Below are 18510 nucleotides of genomic sequence, written 5' to 3'. Positions count from 1 at the left end.
GTTCGAGAACTTTATTCCACACAAGCGGCTTACAAAGTGTGTCCCAAAAGTCATAATTTTTTGTTGCAGCCCGACAAGTCGCAATACTTTCGAGCCATTCAGCTTAGATGGAAAGGATAGGTGTGTGTGTGTGTGTGTGTGTGTGTGTGTGTGTGTGTGTGTGTGTGTGCGTGCGTGCGTGCGTGCGTGTAGAGGGGGGGAGCAGTGGTAGCTTGTGATGCCAGGATCGCTGATTTAGTACACTCCTCTTCTGAAACCACGTCATGGCGGCTAATCTGAAAAGGCTGAAAAGACTGCAGAGAAGGGTCATCCGCATGTAAAAAATCATCACCGCTACCTGGCTGCTGAATCACGACAATACCCAGCCACACATGCCTCTGCGTCCGTGAATTCCTGGCGAAGCATAGTGGTTTGATGGCCCCTCTGATTCGATGAACCCTCTGCCAGGCACTTACATGTCATTTACAGACTATCAATGTAGACGTAGAGTATACATGTAGAATTTCCAGAAAAAGTTGGGCAATCAAGCTCTGCACAACACTCGACAAAAAAGCTGGTGAAACTTACGAACTACTCAAACAAGCCTACAGGCAGTCAGCTCTTTCGTCTGTGCAAATGGCTCTGACCACTATGGGACTTCTGAGGTCATCAGTCCCCAAGAACTTAGAACTACTTAAACGTAACTAACCTAAGGACATCACACACATCCATGCCCGAGGCAGGATTCGAACCTGCGACCGTGGCGATCGCGCGGTACCAGACTGTAGCGCCTAGAACCGCTCGGCCACACCGGCCGGCCGTCTGTGCAAGTTACGAGGTGGACGAAGAAGTTTAAGCGGAGTCAGGAAGGGGTGGACGATGACCCCGCTCTAGACGAGCATCAAGAAGCCAAACCGATAAATCTGTGCCTCGTGTGCATGGGTTATTGAATGCTGAGTGTCGAATGGGTGTTTGGCTGCTAGCTGACACTTCGAACATTCCGAAAACCGTTGTGCATCGCATCGTTACGAAAGAATTAAACACACAAAAAGTGTGCTCTAAGCCGGTTTGCGAGCTGTTGACGGACGAGCAAAAGGTCAGTCGAGTGCTGATCGCGAGTGAACTAAGGGACCTGTCGGAATTAAACCGGATTATTTGAACAGATGTATTACCGGTGATGAAGTGTAGACATTTCACTGCGACCCAGAGGCGAAGCGCCAGAGTGCAGAATGGCACATCACGGCTTACCCGAAGCAGAAGAAGATGAGGATGAACGAATCCAAACTGCTGATTGTCTTTTTCGACGACAAGGGTGTGATTCGCAGGAAGTGTGTACCACAAGGACAGACCTTCAACGCTGCCTACTGCGTCGGTGTTCTCTGGAAAGACTGCAGAAAAGGGTCACCTGCATGTGAAAAGTCATCACCACTACTTGACTGCTGAATCACGACAGTGCCCAGCCACAGATACCTCTGCGTCCGTGAGTTCCTGGCGAAGCATAATGCGACAGCGCTGCCGCAGCCACCCTACAGTCCCGGATACCTTTCGGTGAAGAACGTACTCAAAGGACGCCATTGACAGCATCGAGGCTGCCAAAGCGGCTGTGATATCTTTAAAGGAGACTCTCGTCGAGGCCTTCAGTGGGGTCTACCGAGCATGAAAGAGTCAAGGGAAAAAGTACACTGCCGGAAAAAATAGTACATCTCTGTAGAGGTTCCAAACTTACTCAGTAGTTACTGCTGCAACAGTGCATACAATTACATTTGCAGATCAACAGCACAAGCAGTTCTGAGGTACCAGGTATCTATCCATGCTGAAACACCCATATTAATACGTGGTGTAGCCTACACAGGCGGCAATGCGGGCGCAGACTCAGGCATCCAATCGACCCTACAGATGGCGAATATTGTCTTGGGATACGTTATGCCACGCCTACTGGACCTGTTCGTGTAGTTCTGAAAAGCTATCGGTTGATAAGTCACACAGGTCACTTCTTGTCCCATCATACGTCACACGTGCTCGATTGTAGACAAGTCTTGAGGTTATGCTGGCCAGGGAAGTTGCTGCACGTCTTGCAGAGCATGTTGAGTTTCACTGGCAGTGTGTGGGCGAGCATTATCCTGTTGGAACAACACATCTTTTTCTTGCAAGAAAGGCAAAAGAATGGGTCTAAAAACATTCTGGACATACTGAGTGCTGGTTAGGGTTCCCTCTACAAATACAAAAGGTGAACGAAAGTTGTAGACTATCAGACCCCAGACCGTAACGCCTGGGGTGGGGCCCTGTGTGTCTTGAGCGAATGCACTCTACATGACAGTGCTCAAAAGGTCTACATCGTACCCACAAATGATAATCACTTTGGTGCATGCAGAATCTGCTTTCATCACTAAAGACCACTACGCGCCATTCCGCCTTCCAAGTGACCCCCTGACGCCACCAGTCGAGCAGTGCACGTCGATGATTGGTTCAAATGGCTCTGACCACTACGGGACTTAACATCTGAGGTCATCAGTCCCCTAGAACTTAGAACTACTTAAACCCAACTAACGTAAGGACATCACACACATCCATACCGGGATTCGAACCTGCGACCGTAGCGGTCGCGTGGTTCCGGACTGAAGCGCCTAGAACCGCTCGGCCACACCGGTCGATGATGTGGTGTGAGTGGAAGATGGGCCAGAGGTGTATGTGCCCGTAGTCCGAGTGCTAATAACCAGTTCGCAGCAGTTCGTGTAGACAAGACTGGGCTCACAAGCCCTCTTATCTGTGCTGTGGTAGCTGTACGATCTGCCACTGCTGCCCTTACAGTACGACGATCCTGGCGGGCTTCTGTGCTGCGCGGAAGTCCAGAACCTCGCCTACAGGTGTGAGAATGTTCACGCGATGACTGATACCAGCATCGTTGCACAACTGACGCAGCACGTCCAACTTGTGTGGCAATTCTCCGAAAAGATCATCTCGCCACTCGTAAGGCCGAAGGCCGCAGTTTGACACCTTTCAAACTCGCTCAGTTGGCTGTCGGAAGCACGAGTGCGTCTTCGTGGCATCGTTGTCTGCTCGCTTCACACATTTGCACCACACTGAGTCCTCTGGCTGTGAGCATTCCCTATTAAAGGGTAGACACAGATGGCGCTCTTGTAGCTGTGCCACTACGCTATCTGTTGTAATTGGTTGTATTCATGTCGGATCTTGAGCCAGACCATATTGTCATCTGGACACAATATTTCGGCGGTCCACCTGGCCGCCATCTTCAGGTGAGTAGGCAGTCGCACTGTCTCACAGGAACTGAACTCGTACAACATTTTATGTCCTTCAGTATGACAATGTTCCACTATTGAAAATTTTTCTGGCTGAAATAAACACCCGTGACCAATATGCTCCACGCAATGATCACGGACTGTACGAATCATTTGTCCGATACAGGCTTTCCCGCAATGGCAAGGGATCTTGTAGACCCCGGGCTTTCTGAAAAGAAAAATCTGCAGTGGCAGAACATTGTCTTACTGAAGTACATAAAATGTTATACGATGAGTCACAAGTCGTTGCCCCTGCGTCGCGGTATTTGGACTGTGTAGTGAAAGAAGCCATTGAAATCTGGCTATCTGACAATATTATAAACAGAGATAAGGGGTATCCTTTTAAGTAAGTCTTGGAATCCTGTTCTATTTGACACTAAGAAACAACAGTCCCTGTTTCGGTTATCAAAACTGTCAGTAGTGTTTGATATCGATTTGTTGTTTCTGCAAGCTTACACCATTGGTACTCTGTTGTGCCTGTCGCTAGTGGGCAGTTACGTTCGCGCGCGCGCGGTGCACTCACGGTCGGTGCAAAATAGGAGCCGCTGCGGCGTGTACGATTTATCGCCCTGATTTCTACCTCACCATTTATGGTCGCCCCATCCAGCTCACCCCCACCCTGAGATACCTTGGCCTCACCCTCGACTGTCACCACACCTGGACCCCTCTCCTCCTGACCGTCCGGCAGAAAGCCCATTCCCGCCTCCGCCTCCCGAAACTCCTGTCTGGCCGGACGTGGGGATAGCATCCTTCCACCGTCCTCCACACGTACAAATCCCTCATCTGTCCTATCCTCTGTTATGCCAGCATTGCCCGGATCTCCATACCCACCTGCTTTTACAAGGCCCTCCGAATCCTCGAACGCCACGCACTCCGCCTCGCCTTCCGTATCCTCCTTTCTTCCCCTACGCAGCTCCTGTACGACCTCATTCCCTTCCCCCACCTCCTCCTTTTCCTTGAACATCTCCGCATCCTTTGCACTGTCTACAGGCTCGATCCTCCCCCCCCCCCTCCTCCCACTCCCCGGTTTCCTCCTTCCTCTCCACCCCCCGCCCGATGCCGCACCTCTATCGCTGTGTCCCTCGCTCTCTCCACCTCCGAACCCTCCGTCTCCTTCATCAGGGCAGTTTGCAGCACCTCCCCCTCCCGGATGTTGAACTTCGCCGTGAGCCGTACACTTCCTTCCAACTGTAACCTTGTCTTGTTTCTCCCTCCACCCCTGGGCCCCCTTTTCGCTCTCCCTCCTTCTCCCAGAGTGGATTTTCCTCGTTCCCTCCTCGACTGCTTCCCTCCCACGTCCTTTCCTCTTCGGCTCGCCCCCCGCCCGTCCCCCTCCCTCTCCTCCCTCCCTTCTTTCCTTCCCCCTCGTCTGTACGCCCCTGGCAGATCCTCTCTGTTTGGTCATCGTCATCAGTGTAGTACGCCAGTGTCGCGTTTGGTGCCGTTCTCCTGTGCGTCGAGAGCTGCTATTCTAATTGTGTGCCGGACTTGCACGTAGTGTTATTGCCAGTGATTGTTACGTGCTACGCCATCCGTCGATACTTTTACGATACAGTGTGTGGTTTTGTTTTGTGTGCACTCATTTTTTTACGATTTTTATCTGCATTTTACAGTCGCCCGCTTTTTGTCTGTTCGCTTCCGTACTGTTCCTCCTTTTTTATGTATATGTACACCATATTTTCTCCTTTTTGTTCCTTCAGATGTCTTCCTTTGTATAATTAATGTCTTTCGGCTGAAGAGCAGCGCATACGTTGCTGCCAGCCCGCCACAGATGAGGCATCGAAATACAATAAAGAAAGAAGGAAAAAAGTGTCCGATTTCAGTTCCAGCGAGATAGTGCGACGGCCTACTCACCCGAAGACGGACCGCCGAAATATCGTGTCCAAACGACGATACGATCCGGCCGAAGACCCGACACGAATACGACCTACAGATATTGTTAATAAATATTTTTTAAAAATCTATTTTACGACTTTTGGCACACACCTCGTATCGTACGGCGTTCTCCCCGTCGCTCCACCCCCACCTCCGGATATGCTCACCTTTGTCAGTTTTCGAGAACCTGTCAGTGCGGTTCACATCTGCAGACCCCGTTTCCCCGGTGTTCCAGATGTCGATCCCGATGACGCAGCTGGTGGAGGGGTCGCGGTACAAGCTGTTCTTCGACGTGGCGGAGTGCCTGCTGGCGCTGCACTTCATGCTGGACCCGTACGTGTACGTGCTGCTGCGCCACCGGCGGCGCGGCACCTGCGTGCCCGGGCTGCTGAAGCGCGTCTTCCGGCGCTGCTCGACCAGCACGGCGACGGCCAGCGCGTCGCTCGCGCTCACCGACCACGAGCCCGCCTCCAGCGCCGGCCGGCCCAGCCTCGCCTGCGCCGCCACGCCGCCCCCGCCGCCGCCCCCACCGCCGCCGCCCCCGCTGCCCGTGCCGCAGCCCACGGCTGTCTAAGGGCGCCTTGCGAATCTTAGTGAGCAGCAAGCTGGAAACACGTCTTTGGCTCATCACCTGCAGTGAGGAAACCAGCTCTACCTACTGCTGCGAGCTCGCATCTGTAACGAGAATCGCATCGCTGAAACTCGCGAGTGTGAGCTATTACAATTCTTCGTGGTGTTTGTTAGCAGGGTGCGGCTTCTTCTTGCCTGTTTGTTTTCTGCTACATCGGGTGCGAAACCCCTGTTAAGAGCCTTAGGAAACAGCGAAAAGCTTCCTTTAACGTGATTTTCTCAACGGTAACTCGATGTTCCATTCTCGTGTTTTAATCTTTCATATTATCTCGCCAGAAGCTACGAATAGCGGCGCCTTCTATGCGTATTGCAGCTACTGGTAATTATCGACGTCCTCGACTTTGCTGTGTAACGTGTATTGCCAATGCGAGTAGTAGCGCTTTTCTTAATATGCCTATTTCATTAGTGTGTCGGAGATACGACACTGTTCCGTGTGCAAACAGTATATCCTGAGATAGTTGCTGATCCGCGTGAACCGTTCCATCCGAGATATTTTCGCCAGTCCTTTCGCAAATAAATGTTCAGAATGTTTTGAGGGCTTAACTTACGTAAACAAAGTGCTATAACTACAGCCATTTTTAAATCTAATAATAGAGTGAATCGTTAGGATTTGAAATTAGTAGCGCAATATAGGATAGAAAATTAGTAAAGGAGTCAATAATCGCTTGTAGGACTTACGTAAAGGGTTTTGCCTAGATGCCAAATTATTTTATCGTTCGAGTTTTTCTTACGACGCTCTTCGACAGTCGGCATACGCGCAAGGAGCACATCAAAATTGATATGGTACAAAATACAGATCCAGTGAGCACATGAGATACCGTGATGAAGAAACAAAAATTATAGATACGACGTCTCTTGTCAAAGCGTACCGTACAGTGTACAGAAAAGTGTTAAACGGAATATTGGGACATCTAACTGAGATAGTCAGTTGCCGCAACCCAACTGGGTGTTAAAGAAATAAGTTTAGTGCCAACGTAAAATGACACAAAAAGATTAAATTATTATCTTTGTATCATTTTATTTTGACATTAAATTTGTGTCTTTATAGTCCGCTGGTTTGATAATCTGTAATGTAACTGTAGGTAATTGGGAGCGGCCGTGGTAATTACGACGGTAAATAATCACTCGCACTCCCGTCACTTACTATGAATACCTTTATTCTCACGGCGCATACACAAAACGTGTAGCTCACAGCGCGTACTACTGAGAACTCATCTGACGAAGATACAATTTTTCTTGCTGCGATAGGGCAGCGATATTATTGGCGGGTAGAGCCAGTGGTACTACGTCCGTACATAACTATAGTGTCACTTTGTGGTTTCTTCGTAGGATTTCAGGCAGACGTCACGATTTGCAGTTTTTCTCGTATCCACGGTACCCTCTGCCAGAATACGTTGCATCTATATTTTTGTTTCTCTGTTACTTTATACCTTCTTATGACGTCACGTGCTAACTAATCCCGTTCGTTACAGCATTTCATTTTGGTGTGCTCCTTAGATCTGCTCCCCACATATACAGATGTGATGACAGTGACCGCTGAGACGCAACGTAAGGAAACATGAATCAAAGTAATTTGCGATCCATCCAAAATTCTGTGTTGCCTATTAGTGAAAGACGTAAAAATGAAAAATTCGTTACCTCCGTAATCACCCAGCGATTTAGTGGGATAAGTGAAACGAACTCTTGACGTTGGCGCTATGAAGATATGTATCTCTGGGAAGGATGAGATTATAAAAAAAAGTCAACATGCCGAGTATAATAACCCCTTTAATAATACAACGGGTTAGAAAATGCGAAAACAAATAACTTTGCGCTTATGTTAAGTTGTCCATGAGCCGATTCAGTACTCGTAAGAGCGTCAGCATGCGTACAAAACCACCTCTAACGATATACCGGTTGTATATGGTTCCGCAAGTTTTACAGAAAATTGGTGATTTAAGATGAAAGGTCTATGAATGTTGTAAATTATTGTTCTCTTTATGTATATCAGTGCTGAGTGCAAGAACACTTCCTCCTCCTTTGTGACACACAATTTCCTATTCAGTGATCGTCTTTTCGCCTCTGCCAATTTTGTTACTGTTGTCCTCACATGTTAGCCACAAATTGATTCTTTCTGGCTCTGCAACTGACAATTTTCCCTTAATGTAAAGTACTTTAGTCGGACTTAAGGCTAAACTCGTGTATGTTTCACGAAGAAATTGAAAACAAACCTATTAGTCACAGCTGCCTTTCCTCCTTTATCATTATACAATTCTTGGTCCAGTTGCGAGAAAAATCATGTCCACTTTTTCCATAGGATCAGTATCATTGATTCGTGTCAGGACACATAAGGAAGTTATAAGAATTTTAGAACGACAGCAATCAATCAAGTGCGTTACTACAATTTTATTTCATAACTGTTTTCAAGCATTTAGTGTTAATCTTTTTTTATTAAATTACGAACTGTTTCAGAATTTTTCGTGTTTTAATTCTCTTAATGGTATAAAATAAAACTTATGGCCATATACCCGACTGGTTACAGCCAGCCGGAAAATATTACTCTCACGTAACACGCGCGAAATTCCATTTCTCCAAACATAATAAGAATAGTTTCTTACTATAAGGTCTCTCTTTTTAACATTCAACAGTTATACAAATGTCGCTCCAGTTGCGTACTTTTTTCTACCATCATCCACGTCTCTTTTGTTTTATCTGTAATCGGAGCCAAACCACAGAAATGCTTTGTTACTGGTAACCACCCCATGCGCGGCGAGTACAGTGGATTTGTATGACAAGATACATTACGTTGTACTGTTGTGATGTCATTTCTATCTCTTCATTCTGCTCGTTCACAGTAGAACTCGAGCTCCACAGAAAGTTCTTCTTGAAGCATCTATCACACGTACACCTAGTAATTATAAACTTTTGGCCGAATCATACACTCATACACGTTTCATTGTTTTCTTCTGATACATATCTATTCTGTGCTCAACAGGGTATTCGGTGATTGAGAGTAGCTTACATAAAGGATAGAAGTCTGTCATTATCTCGCAGATTATACGAAGCAGACTGCTGTGACATCCACCCCTCTACCAAAAAACCACCTCTTAGCGGGTAATCGGCGGATTGTTTGGACGTGGTTTGTCATCTGTCTAGTCGACAGGAATATCTCATGTTTGCTATAGGGTATTCTGTTACTCTATTGATTTGACCAATGCAGTTGGCTCTTGCTTTACTAAGGGACCTGGAACTGAAACAAAAGGAGAGTGGCAGACCAGGAGACTAGAACTTAACAACAGTTACACCTATTCAAAACAATGTAGGCTACAGTGACAGACAAAATTTTAAATTTCAATGAGTATTCCCACTTAAAAATCAAACTAGATGTGAATCCCAATACTTGCATTAGGACTAAAGGCTTTACAGTTATCTCTACTCATTGATTTAGATGTACTTCCATCATGTATAGTCCTCACTGCTCTTATGAAATTCTTTGTGAGTCCTAACTGTTTTCACTCTCTTCATCTCTCAATAATTCATGTGTTAAAAGTCAGCACCAACATTGGAACTGACTCTTTTTTTTATGAAATTGTGAACATATCCCTTGCATGCTTTGATTTTCATAATGATCTGGAACTGATACATTTGTGACCTGTGCCATACGGAAATTGTTGCTGTATAATAGCGCAAGCCTGTTCGATGCTGTATAAGTCGAATGCTGTTATACTTATTATTTGATGTCTTGTCTTCCATCTCATTTTATGGTGGAGTGACTTCTCGACAAAAATGGTATGTGGCCAGTATACTTTCCCTTGAGTTGTTGTACTTAATTTGCTCAATTACAATTCAGGTTTTCTCTTACCTTTGAACAACACTGTAGTACCATTACACTCTCTTGGTAGACCACAGTAACACAGCCTAGCTGAAAGATGACCATCAAACATTTGCTTCAGTTTGCTACACCAGGTTAGTGTAGTAAACTCTGACCACCAGAATTCACTTGCGGAACATCGGATCTGTTGATTTTGGCACTTATATCAGACATCATGAATTTTAGTTCTGTCAGATGGTTATATTTCACATTTTTTTGATCACTGAGAGGTGGTACTGATTCATCACGTAATGGTTCAGTTTATTTGTGCAGTGCCACATGCACGGTGCGGTGTATTGGTGAAGATGGACAGTATTGATGTGGAAATTTATGATTGATTGGAATTGCTTCAAGAACAGCATTCTGCTCTAAAATACAATAATTAGATTATTGAGATATACAAGATATGTTATGCTTGTCATTATATGGTATGACATTTAAAGTGCAATTAATATTCAGTAAGTTAAGTTCACAATTACTGATAAATGTACAAACTGTTCAGATAATGGAGTGCAGCAGCAGTGACTGTATTCTTTGATTCTTTTTTGTACCATTACTTGGATATGTACTGTGTAGATGACTTGTATTTTCCTATGAACTTGAGAACCTTTCCACCACAGTCTACCTTTTTTTCTTTTTGTGACTTGAGCACTGTCAAAGAGATGTCAGTCCTTTGATGATAGCCAGGTTAAACAGCCAAAACAGTGGACAGCAAGTGCTTGTCACATAATGCAAATTTGCTGCAACAGCTGAATCTATTAACAAATTAAATAATACCACTTTTGTAAAATGAAATGAAATATCTAAGCTTTAAAAATGCAAAGCCATGTCATGGCTAGAAAAACTTTGCTGATTACAGTACTGATCAGTACCAATATGCAGTGCCAACATGTACTGTGTATGTGGAAATGCCAACAGTTTTGTACTTAAAGAGGTGGTTTGATAATAGCCTTTACAGTTTATGGGTATGGCAAAAACTGTAACAAAATATAAGAAGGAATAAATAAGACAGTGTAAGAATCATGTACAAATTTTAACATTTTCCATTATCTGGCATAAAAATTACTGGTATGCTGCACACAAACTGCTTCTGAAAACATCATACTGCTTTCAAGAGAATTTGTTTGTTAAATTAGTTTTACAGAAAATTGGTGATTTAAGATGAAAGGTCTATGAATGTTGTAAATTATTGTTCTCTTTATGTATATCAGTGCTGAGTGCAAGAACACTTCCTCCTCCTTTTAGGAATGGTCACTCTGCCTACAGATACTGTAATATTGCTAAAATAATGGCATTTCTATTGCATGGTGTGTATAACGAGAGTTGTAAGGTATCACAGCTACAAAAATAATATGACAAACATAAGCTGTCTTCAGTAGAAGTTTCACATTACTAAAAATACTTTTGACTACTTCCATAGGAGACTAATACTTCCATCAGAACTTTGCACAGGATGTATATCCAACATCATTGCCTTATACTAATTCTACACATGTTACAGTGTCTCTAATGTATCATAATAGAATTTACAACACAATTTCTATACCAAAGAAAAGCTGAATATTCTCCTTTATAACAAATACTTAAAGGCCTACTCAGTTTTCAGAATAGTTGGCTGTTTGTAGGCTCATTGTGTGAAGAGAAATATTACAATATATTATGTTAAAAGAGACAGTTTATAAAATAAGTAGCATGCAATGAAAGCTATATTGGAATCTAAATTGAAAGTTCAGTTTAGGAATCTGCTTTATGCTGCCTTACATTTTCTTTCACAAAAAGAGAAAAAGTCAGTCCTCCTGAAGAGATAAAATCTTGTGGGAAGAAAAGATTCATGAGATGGAACAGCAGGTGTTATACCATCTGGAACATTGTTATTCTGCTGGATAGTAGCTGGTCATGTGTTACACCAATGAACTCATATCCATTGTTACTGATATCTTGTAGGAGACATTCTAAGCTGACAGCTTACTCTACATATCTCATGCAGAAAAGTTTAATAACAGAGAGCAGTTATATCTCTTGGCAGTTCACAAAAAGAATGAGGTCTCTAATATTCATTCTATTAAAGCATATATTCTGAAAAATATTACACATGTATTATAAAAAGTTTTTTTCCTATTTCTGCATGAATGACACTTCATAGTTTAGGAAGTTTTTCTCAAATGACTAATAGAGAATTATGACAATTTCTACAATGAAAAATGAGTTAATAAGTTTAATTTCTGCTCCAAACACTCTGCTATTCATAGTGTAATCTAACATCAGAAAATCTTTCAAATCTGATGTTAATATATTTGATAAGTAAATAAAGCTTATGTAACATACATCAGAATTAAATTTTACTGAATGTGAAACATATTCCATTATGATTTTTAACAATGTTACATAACCTTACTTGGAATTACTTGATAATAATTCTGATTTCGAACTAAGAAACAACATACGTCTACATTCAAGCACACTCATATTTTATGAGTTGAAAGGGTATGTGGAACCAAACTGTCTCACCTCTGTGTGTTTCCAAAGATATCTTTGTATGTTACCAATAATAATGCAGCACTGTTTTCCAAATTCTTAACTTAATATTTTTGCACAATTCAATTTTAGAGCCAGTTGATAAGTTTATTAACTTTACACAAAGTGTGAATGAAAAATGCCGAACAGTTTGCTGTACTATACAATAAATCTTTAAACTTTCTTCAGAGTTGCTTGACATGTGAAATGATTTAGCTATTATGAATGGTTTACTAGTTCCCTTATGCCTTCTGGGAGAGAGCATTTGTTAAAAATGTCTAGAAATTAATAGTTGGACTTCAAGTAATGGCACATTGAGGCACTGCTAGCTTTGTGTTGTTTGTAGAAGCTTACCAAAGTTTAATGTGAAATTCAGTTTGCAGAAGATTTGTTACTTTCAGTGTCTGCAAATGTTAGTATGAATGCCTGTTATTGTATGACTGAATCAGATTAGTTGTAAAAATATTACACCAATGCTCTTTTTTCCTTTTTCTCCTTCACAAATATATTTTCTGCTGTTTTGGAACTATTATGTCTTTTATGGACTATAACAAAACACTACTCAGAACTAATACTCATTTATTTTTACTAAGATAACTTGATAACACCTTTTAATCCTCAAAAACAACTGAAGTTTTTCCAAAGGGTGTAATAAACTAATATGATTACTTGGAAGATTATGACATTTTAATTAACTTGATGCAAGGAATGTAGCCCTTCAGTGGTTATTATGAAGTAACACTTCAATAGTAAGCAAAAAATACAGATGACAATAATATTATAATAACATAGTTAACAAAAATATTATAACTTACTTATGTTAATGTTTGTACCACATGACCCGTTCATTTTGACGGAAGTTATTAGAAGGTAGTCATACAGATCAGTTATATGTACCAAAATTCATTATCTTGAGCTAAATAATAGTGACATACTTTCAGTGTCATCCAATCTGTGGCATCACATCATGACAGATTATGAATAACGTAACCCCGTCATCCTGAATGCTCATAAAAAGGAGTGATGGAGATTGAGGTAATAAACTGATATGTTGAATGAAGTTTATTACAAAATACACTGTTCTGTAAATTGACAACCAGATTTATTTAACTGTATTACTTTTTACATTATGTTAATAAAATGAACCCCCTACTGCTGTTACATCAAATTACGGTTTCAGTTAATCTTAATAGTATCAGTATTTTTTGTTGATAAATACTCATACTAATAGTGCCCATGTAGTTTATTGTCATTTTTATATGATACATGGCAGTTCTCATGGATAATCTGATCCATTTTTTTTCTTTGTAAGAAATACGTTTTTGTGATGGAAAAATTATTAGGCTAGCTGTAAGTATGATTGGCAACAGTTATGTTAATCACAATCAAATGAGTGCATTAGGAGTAAGATAGTTCATTTCAGATATAAGGGTAAGCCAATCAATTGCAAGTGAGATCTACTTTTTAAAAAATGCTGTAAAATTTTAGCTATAAGACTTCTTATTTTCATTTTAATTACACCACAATTCCCATAATCTACAAATTAGGTGAAATGTTTTAAGCCAATGCACAATGTTCACTCCTATTATTCTCCAGAAAACTTGTACCACATACCAGCTAAAACGTATTTCTGTTTTATCTATGTTACAAAGAAATCAATACACTCATTTTCAAGGCATGTTAGTCTTTTATGTGGGTAATATGTTATGTTCTGTATTTGGGCATTTACACGCAGTTAATCAATTTTTGGCCAAAGTAGATGTGAAGAGATGACCTTTGCTGGATGTATTTTCTCCCTTCTTTCCTTAATGAGACTAGAATGTAATATTTGTTGCAAGAGTTTCACATTGTAATGTAGATTATGCAAGTAGTGTTCTAGTACATGACTATGATTAAGCATATACCACTCTTGTTATGAAAGGATTACTTCTTATTAAAAATGATAACACTTTTATCACCTTAACACACAATGTATTAAAGTTTGCAGGAAATGCAATGTAATATGACAAACAAATCATCTAACAGAATGGAATTTTAACTTTTATGGTGTAGAGCTTTCTCTTCCTCTACTATCTCTGCTTTCTCCTCCTCCTCCTCCTCATCCCTCCTTTTCTTTCTCCTCAGTACCACCATATCCTCCATATGCCTCTTCTTTTCTAAAAAAGTATCAAACATTTCTAGGACAGGTCTGAAACATTCTATTCTTTATGCAATTAACAATATAAGAATGAAAAAATATTCACTGAATAAAAGAAAATTAATGTTGTTAACCATTTATACGACAACTATATTAAACCTATGTCATGTATTGTTTGGAAATAAGTGTAAAGCTATCTATGACACTGTATGTATTAACTTGGGCTGACAGTTTTTAACTATTATTCACATTTATCAGCAGCATTCCAGTCTGATAACTACACAGAAAAAAAGTCTAGTCTGTAGAATGGCCATATTGTCAGAAATAGTCATATAAAGTAACTCAATACTGACTCCTCTGTAACTGTAGAAGATCCAATTTTAAACACCACTCCTGCAATTTAGTTTGAAAAATATCATATGTTTCTTGTCTTTATGTATACTCATAATAATGTTAAGATATTAATCTTAGTCTACTGTCAAATTTATTTTTATTTCATATAAGTATGTGCCATTTTGTAACCAAAGATAAATACTTTAACATAAGAATGCACATTAGAGAATGGTAATATTAATACTGAATTTCACTGTTTGGTCAATTTTACTTTTCTACTCCATTTTCATAGAAAAATTGTGTAAGCTGCATTATACATTACACTTGTGCTATTTATCATTCTTAAAATTCTTGAGTTCTTCTAGTCAGTTGTGCAGAATTTTCTGCAATTTTGTCAGAGCCATCTATATCCATATGTGAACATCACATGTGTAATGTGTATAATAAAACACAGGAGCATTTGCTTCTTATATTGTTGTATGTGGTTCTATTTTTAACTACTTTTGCAGAAATAAATCTAGGTAGAAAGTATTCAGATAAGTTAGATAAATTTTTCTAGCACAAAGCATGTTAATCAGACCATGACAACATTTTTTTAAAAATGAATCATATATTATGTGTGTTTCCTGTGAGAATGAAATGTCTGCTATACCAAATATTTATTAATAAATATCACTCTGTTAAAGCATTGTAATTATAATTTCATGAGTGCTGTAACAGAAATAAAAAAATGATAAAAATAATGCTGTATTATTATCTTAAAAGCCCATATGTATCCCAGAAATTCTTCTCAAAATATAGAGTAGATATTATGACAATTAGACCAAGTCACATAAGTGCAGTAATGCACTCACTGCAGATAATTCTCGAAAATAATAAATTTGATTTGATATTTTATCTGACCATATTAAATTACATTCTGTACAAAAGTTGTGCTGTAATGTAGAACAAGTCAAACAATGCACTATAACATGGAGAAAAAGTGAAGAAAAATAAGCAATACTGTAAACAATATACATACAAGATATAAAATATGACCTTCCAGGTTTCAAGAAAACAATACTACAAATAATATACATATTAGGTATGCGATAATACATGTATTAGCATAAAATATCACATCATCATTCATAATAAAAAATGGCTCTGAGCACTATTGGACTTAACATCTATGGTCATCAGTCCCCCATTCATAATATGATACATCTTTTATGTAATATGTATTTCTATAAATTCCTTTAAATTATATACAGTGTGATTTATGAAGAACTCTTTCAGTGAATGCCACAATTAGTTCAGAAAAGTTTTTGATGTTAATATCATCAGTGAGGAGATTTAGATACTTCTAAACATCAGTACACCAAGGATCTTGTATAGATGCCTATAGGATATCTGATTTGTAATACCACAGATCAACCTCACAGCTTGTTTTTGCAGTTTAAAAACTTTTCCAATTTGGAAGCATTTGCCCTGAAAATTATACCATATGAGATCAGACTACAAATATGTGAAACATGACAGTATTTTTATATCCCTCCTGACGTAGGACGAAATAGTGCTTAGATGAAGAGTTTAGCCTTTTGAGCAGGTGATCAATATGTTCGTTCCATCTTAATTTATTATCCATTGGCATGCCAAAAAAGTGTTGTACATTAAGTTCCATTTATTTTATGACTATTGATATATATTACAAGAGCTTGTTACTTCCTGTCTGAAAATGCATTAGATTTGTTTTAGAAAGTATTTTCAATACTTGCTATGTTTCAGCAGTAATCTGCATTGAGAGTTTCACACTTTTGATCAAGATACTTGTACAATTAACAAACATTCTATATTTGCCCAACAGTACCACATTTGATACTAGAAGTAATTAATGTAAACTGTGAAGATCAGTGGCCCATGAAACACCATACTGAGTAGTTCTCCAAAATGATGTTATTTTGTCAACTGCAACCATTAGAGCAACTCTTTATTCCCTTTATGTAAGTAAGATTTTAGCCAAGCTAGTGATTAGTCTTTTATGCCATACTGTGGGAGTTTTTGTGCTAATGTATTATGTTTCAAGCAGTCAAAAGCTTTAGCAAGATCACAAAAAGTCCCCATAGGATACCAACTCCAGTTCAGTTCACCTAGAATTTCTTTTGTGAGACTGAGTATTGTTCCATCTGCGGAGAGCCCTTTGCAAAAACCAAACTGGGAGGTTGTCAGTAAGTCATTTTGTGTTTGGTGTTCATACAGCGTGTCACACACAACCCTCTCTAATATTTTTTAAAGAACTCACAGCAGAGAGATAGGCTGATAGTCAGTGATTACATTTCTCTCAGTGCCTTTGTGTATTAGCATCATTGTAACACACTTTAATCTCTAAGGAAATAACATGCTTTTCACAGACTGATTACATAAGTAACGCTGTTAAGTTGCTGATTAAGCCACCAGATAATTTGGTATAGTGTCATACCCAGAAGTGCTGGTGCTTTTTATGCATCTGATGCCTTTTATTATTTGATTAAGTTTTGTGTATTTGAAATGCAATGTCATCATTGGTGTGTGTTGGGGAAGATTAAGTAGTTTTATGTATCGTGAGAGGGCCTGCATCCTTTGGTTCTCTATATTTTTGGTTATGGAGAGGAAACATTTATGAAGTTCAGAGACTGACCGTTTCAGATTACTTTGGTCTGTCCCATTTTCTATGAACTGTGCTACCCTTGATTGTTCTAATTTTTTGTATCTGTTTGTTTCAGATTTTTATGATTTTTCATATGATTTTTGCTTTGTTTATTTAAACTGTTCATTTGCTGTGTATGATGCAATGTTTTGGCCTTCCTGATTACACAGTTTAAGGTTTTACATTATCTCATGTATAGTGTATTTTCACTGCTTTGGGTGTACTATTCCTCCATTCTGTGTGAAGTTCCTCCTTCCTGGCACATGATATTCTAATTCCAACTGTTATCCAGTCTTTCTGTCTACTTACATATATTTTAATTTTGTGTTGCATCCATAACAGATATGCCAGATGACACTACATTGAAGATTCAAGACTTGGTTAGAGGAATCAGCACTTGATTTGTAAACAGCCAAGTAACACTGTCAGTAGTCTGCATTCATATACACTGCTATCATGGCTATCCTCTACATTGTGGTCAACGAAACACAAAAAATCGAAACTCTCTGTGTCTGCTTACTCATCAAATAGCTCAAATGTAGCTGATATTTGTTTCATAAGACATTCATTAGGTCACATATCACTACCATACCACTTGTTCTGGAATAGCTATCGTGGATTGCTGCTTAATGTACTACTGAAATTATAATGATAATTCAAAGATGGCTTGTGCCTCAAATCTTCAAACACTAACAATTGAAAAAAAGATTGTTTATCAATGATGATTCCAAAGTGGCACTCATAAGATCTCAGAATATGTTATCTGAATAACGAAAACAAGAAAGTAGGGCAAACACAAGTGATACGAGGTATCATTATTTCTGTGCTCATTATTTTTTATTACTATTGCTTTAGTGGCACTGATGTTGAGGATGAAGATCATTTTCTGTCTCCTTAATAATGTAACTATTGGCCAAATAATAATGTAATAAGATGGTGAAAGCAGGTGATACCTGTTATATCTCTGATAACTCTGTGGGTAATACAACCAACAGTACCGTGTGAATGAACAACTATATTAGATTTCACAGTAAAAATATCTCCAGGTCATTTGGAACAGCATAGAAAGGAAAATCCATCATAAAATACAAAACATAACATTACAAGTGACAGTCTAACATCTGGTATAAATGTACGCATATTGTACTTTGAGAAAGGCCGGCCGGGGTAGCCGAGTGGTTCTAGGCACTACAGTCTGGAACCGCGCAACCGCTACGGTCGCAAATTCGAA

At 39.9% G+C, this 18510-nt stretch overlaps 1 protein-coding gene across 1 annotated transcript in view; it reads left to right on the top strand.

Annotated features, from left to right (window-relative positions):
- The window catches only part of LOC126471349 (prostaglandin D2 receptor), a 406995-nt gene extending 401271 nt beyond the window's left edge, over positions 1-5724 (top strand). Inside the window, exon 4 of the mRNA XM_050099470.1 lies at positions 5386-5724. Within this exon, the coding sequence (XP_049955427.1) occupies positions 5386-5724 (339 nt within the window). The remainder of the gene's footprint in view (positions 1-5385) is intronic.
- The last annotated feature ends 12786 nt before the right edge of the window (positions 5725-18510 follow it).

The sequence above is a fragment of the Schistocerca serialis genome, chromosome 3 (genome assembly GCF_023864345.2).
Source record: "Schistocerca serialis cubense isolate TAMUIC-IGC-003099 chromosome 3, iqSchSeri2.2, whole genome shotgun sequence".
Lineage (NCBI taxonomy): Eukaryota > Metazoa > Arthropoda > Insecta > Orthoptera > Acrididae > Schistocerca > Schistocerca serialis.
The sequence above is the reverse complement of the archived record's forward strand: the minus strand, read 5'-3'. Positions and strand labels throughout refer to the sequence as shown.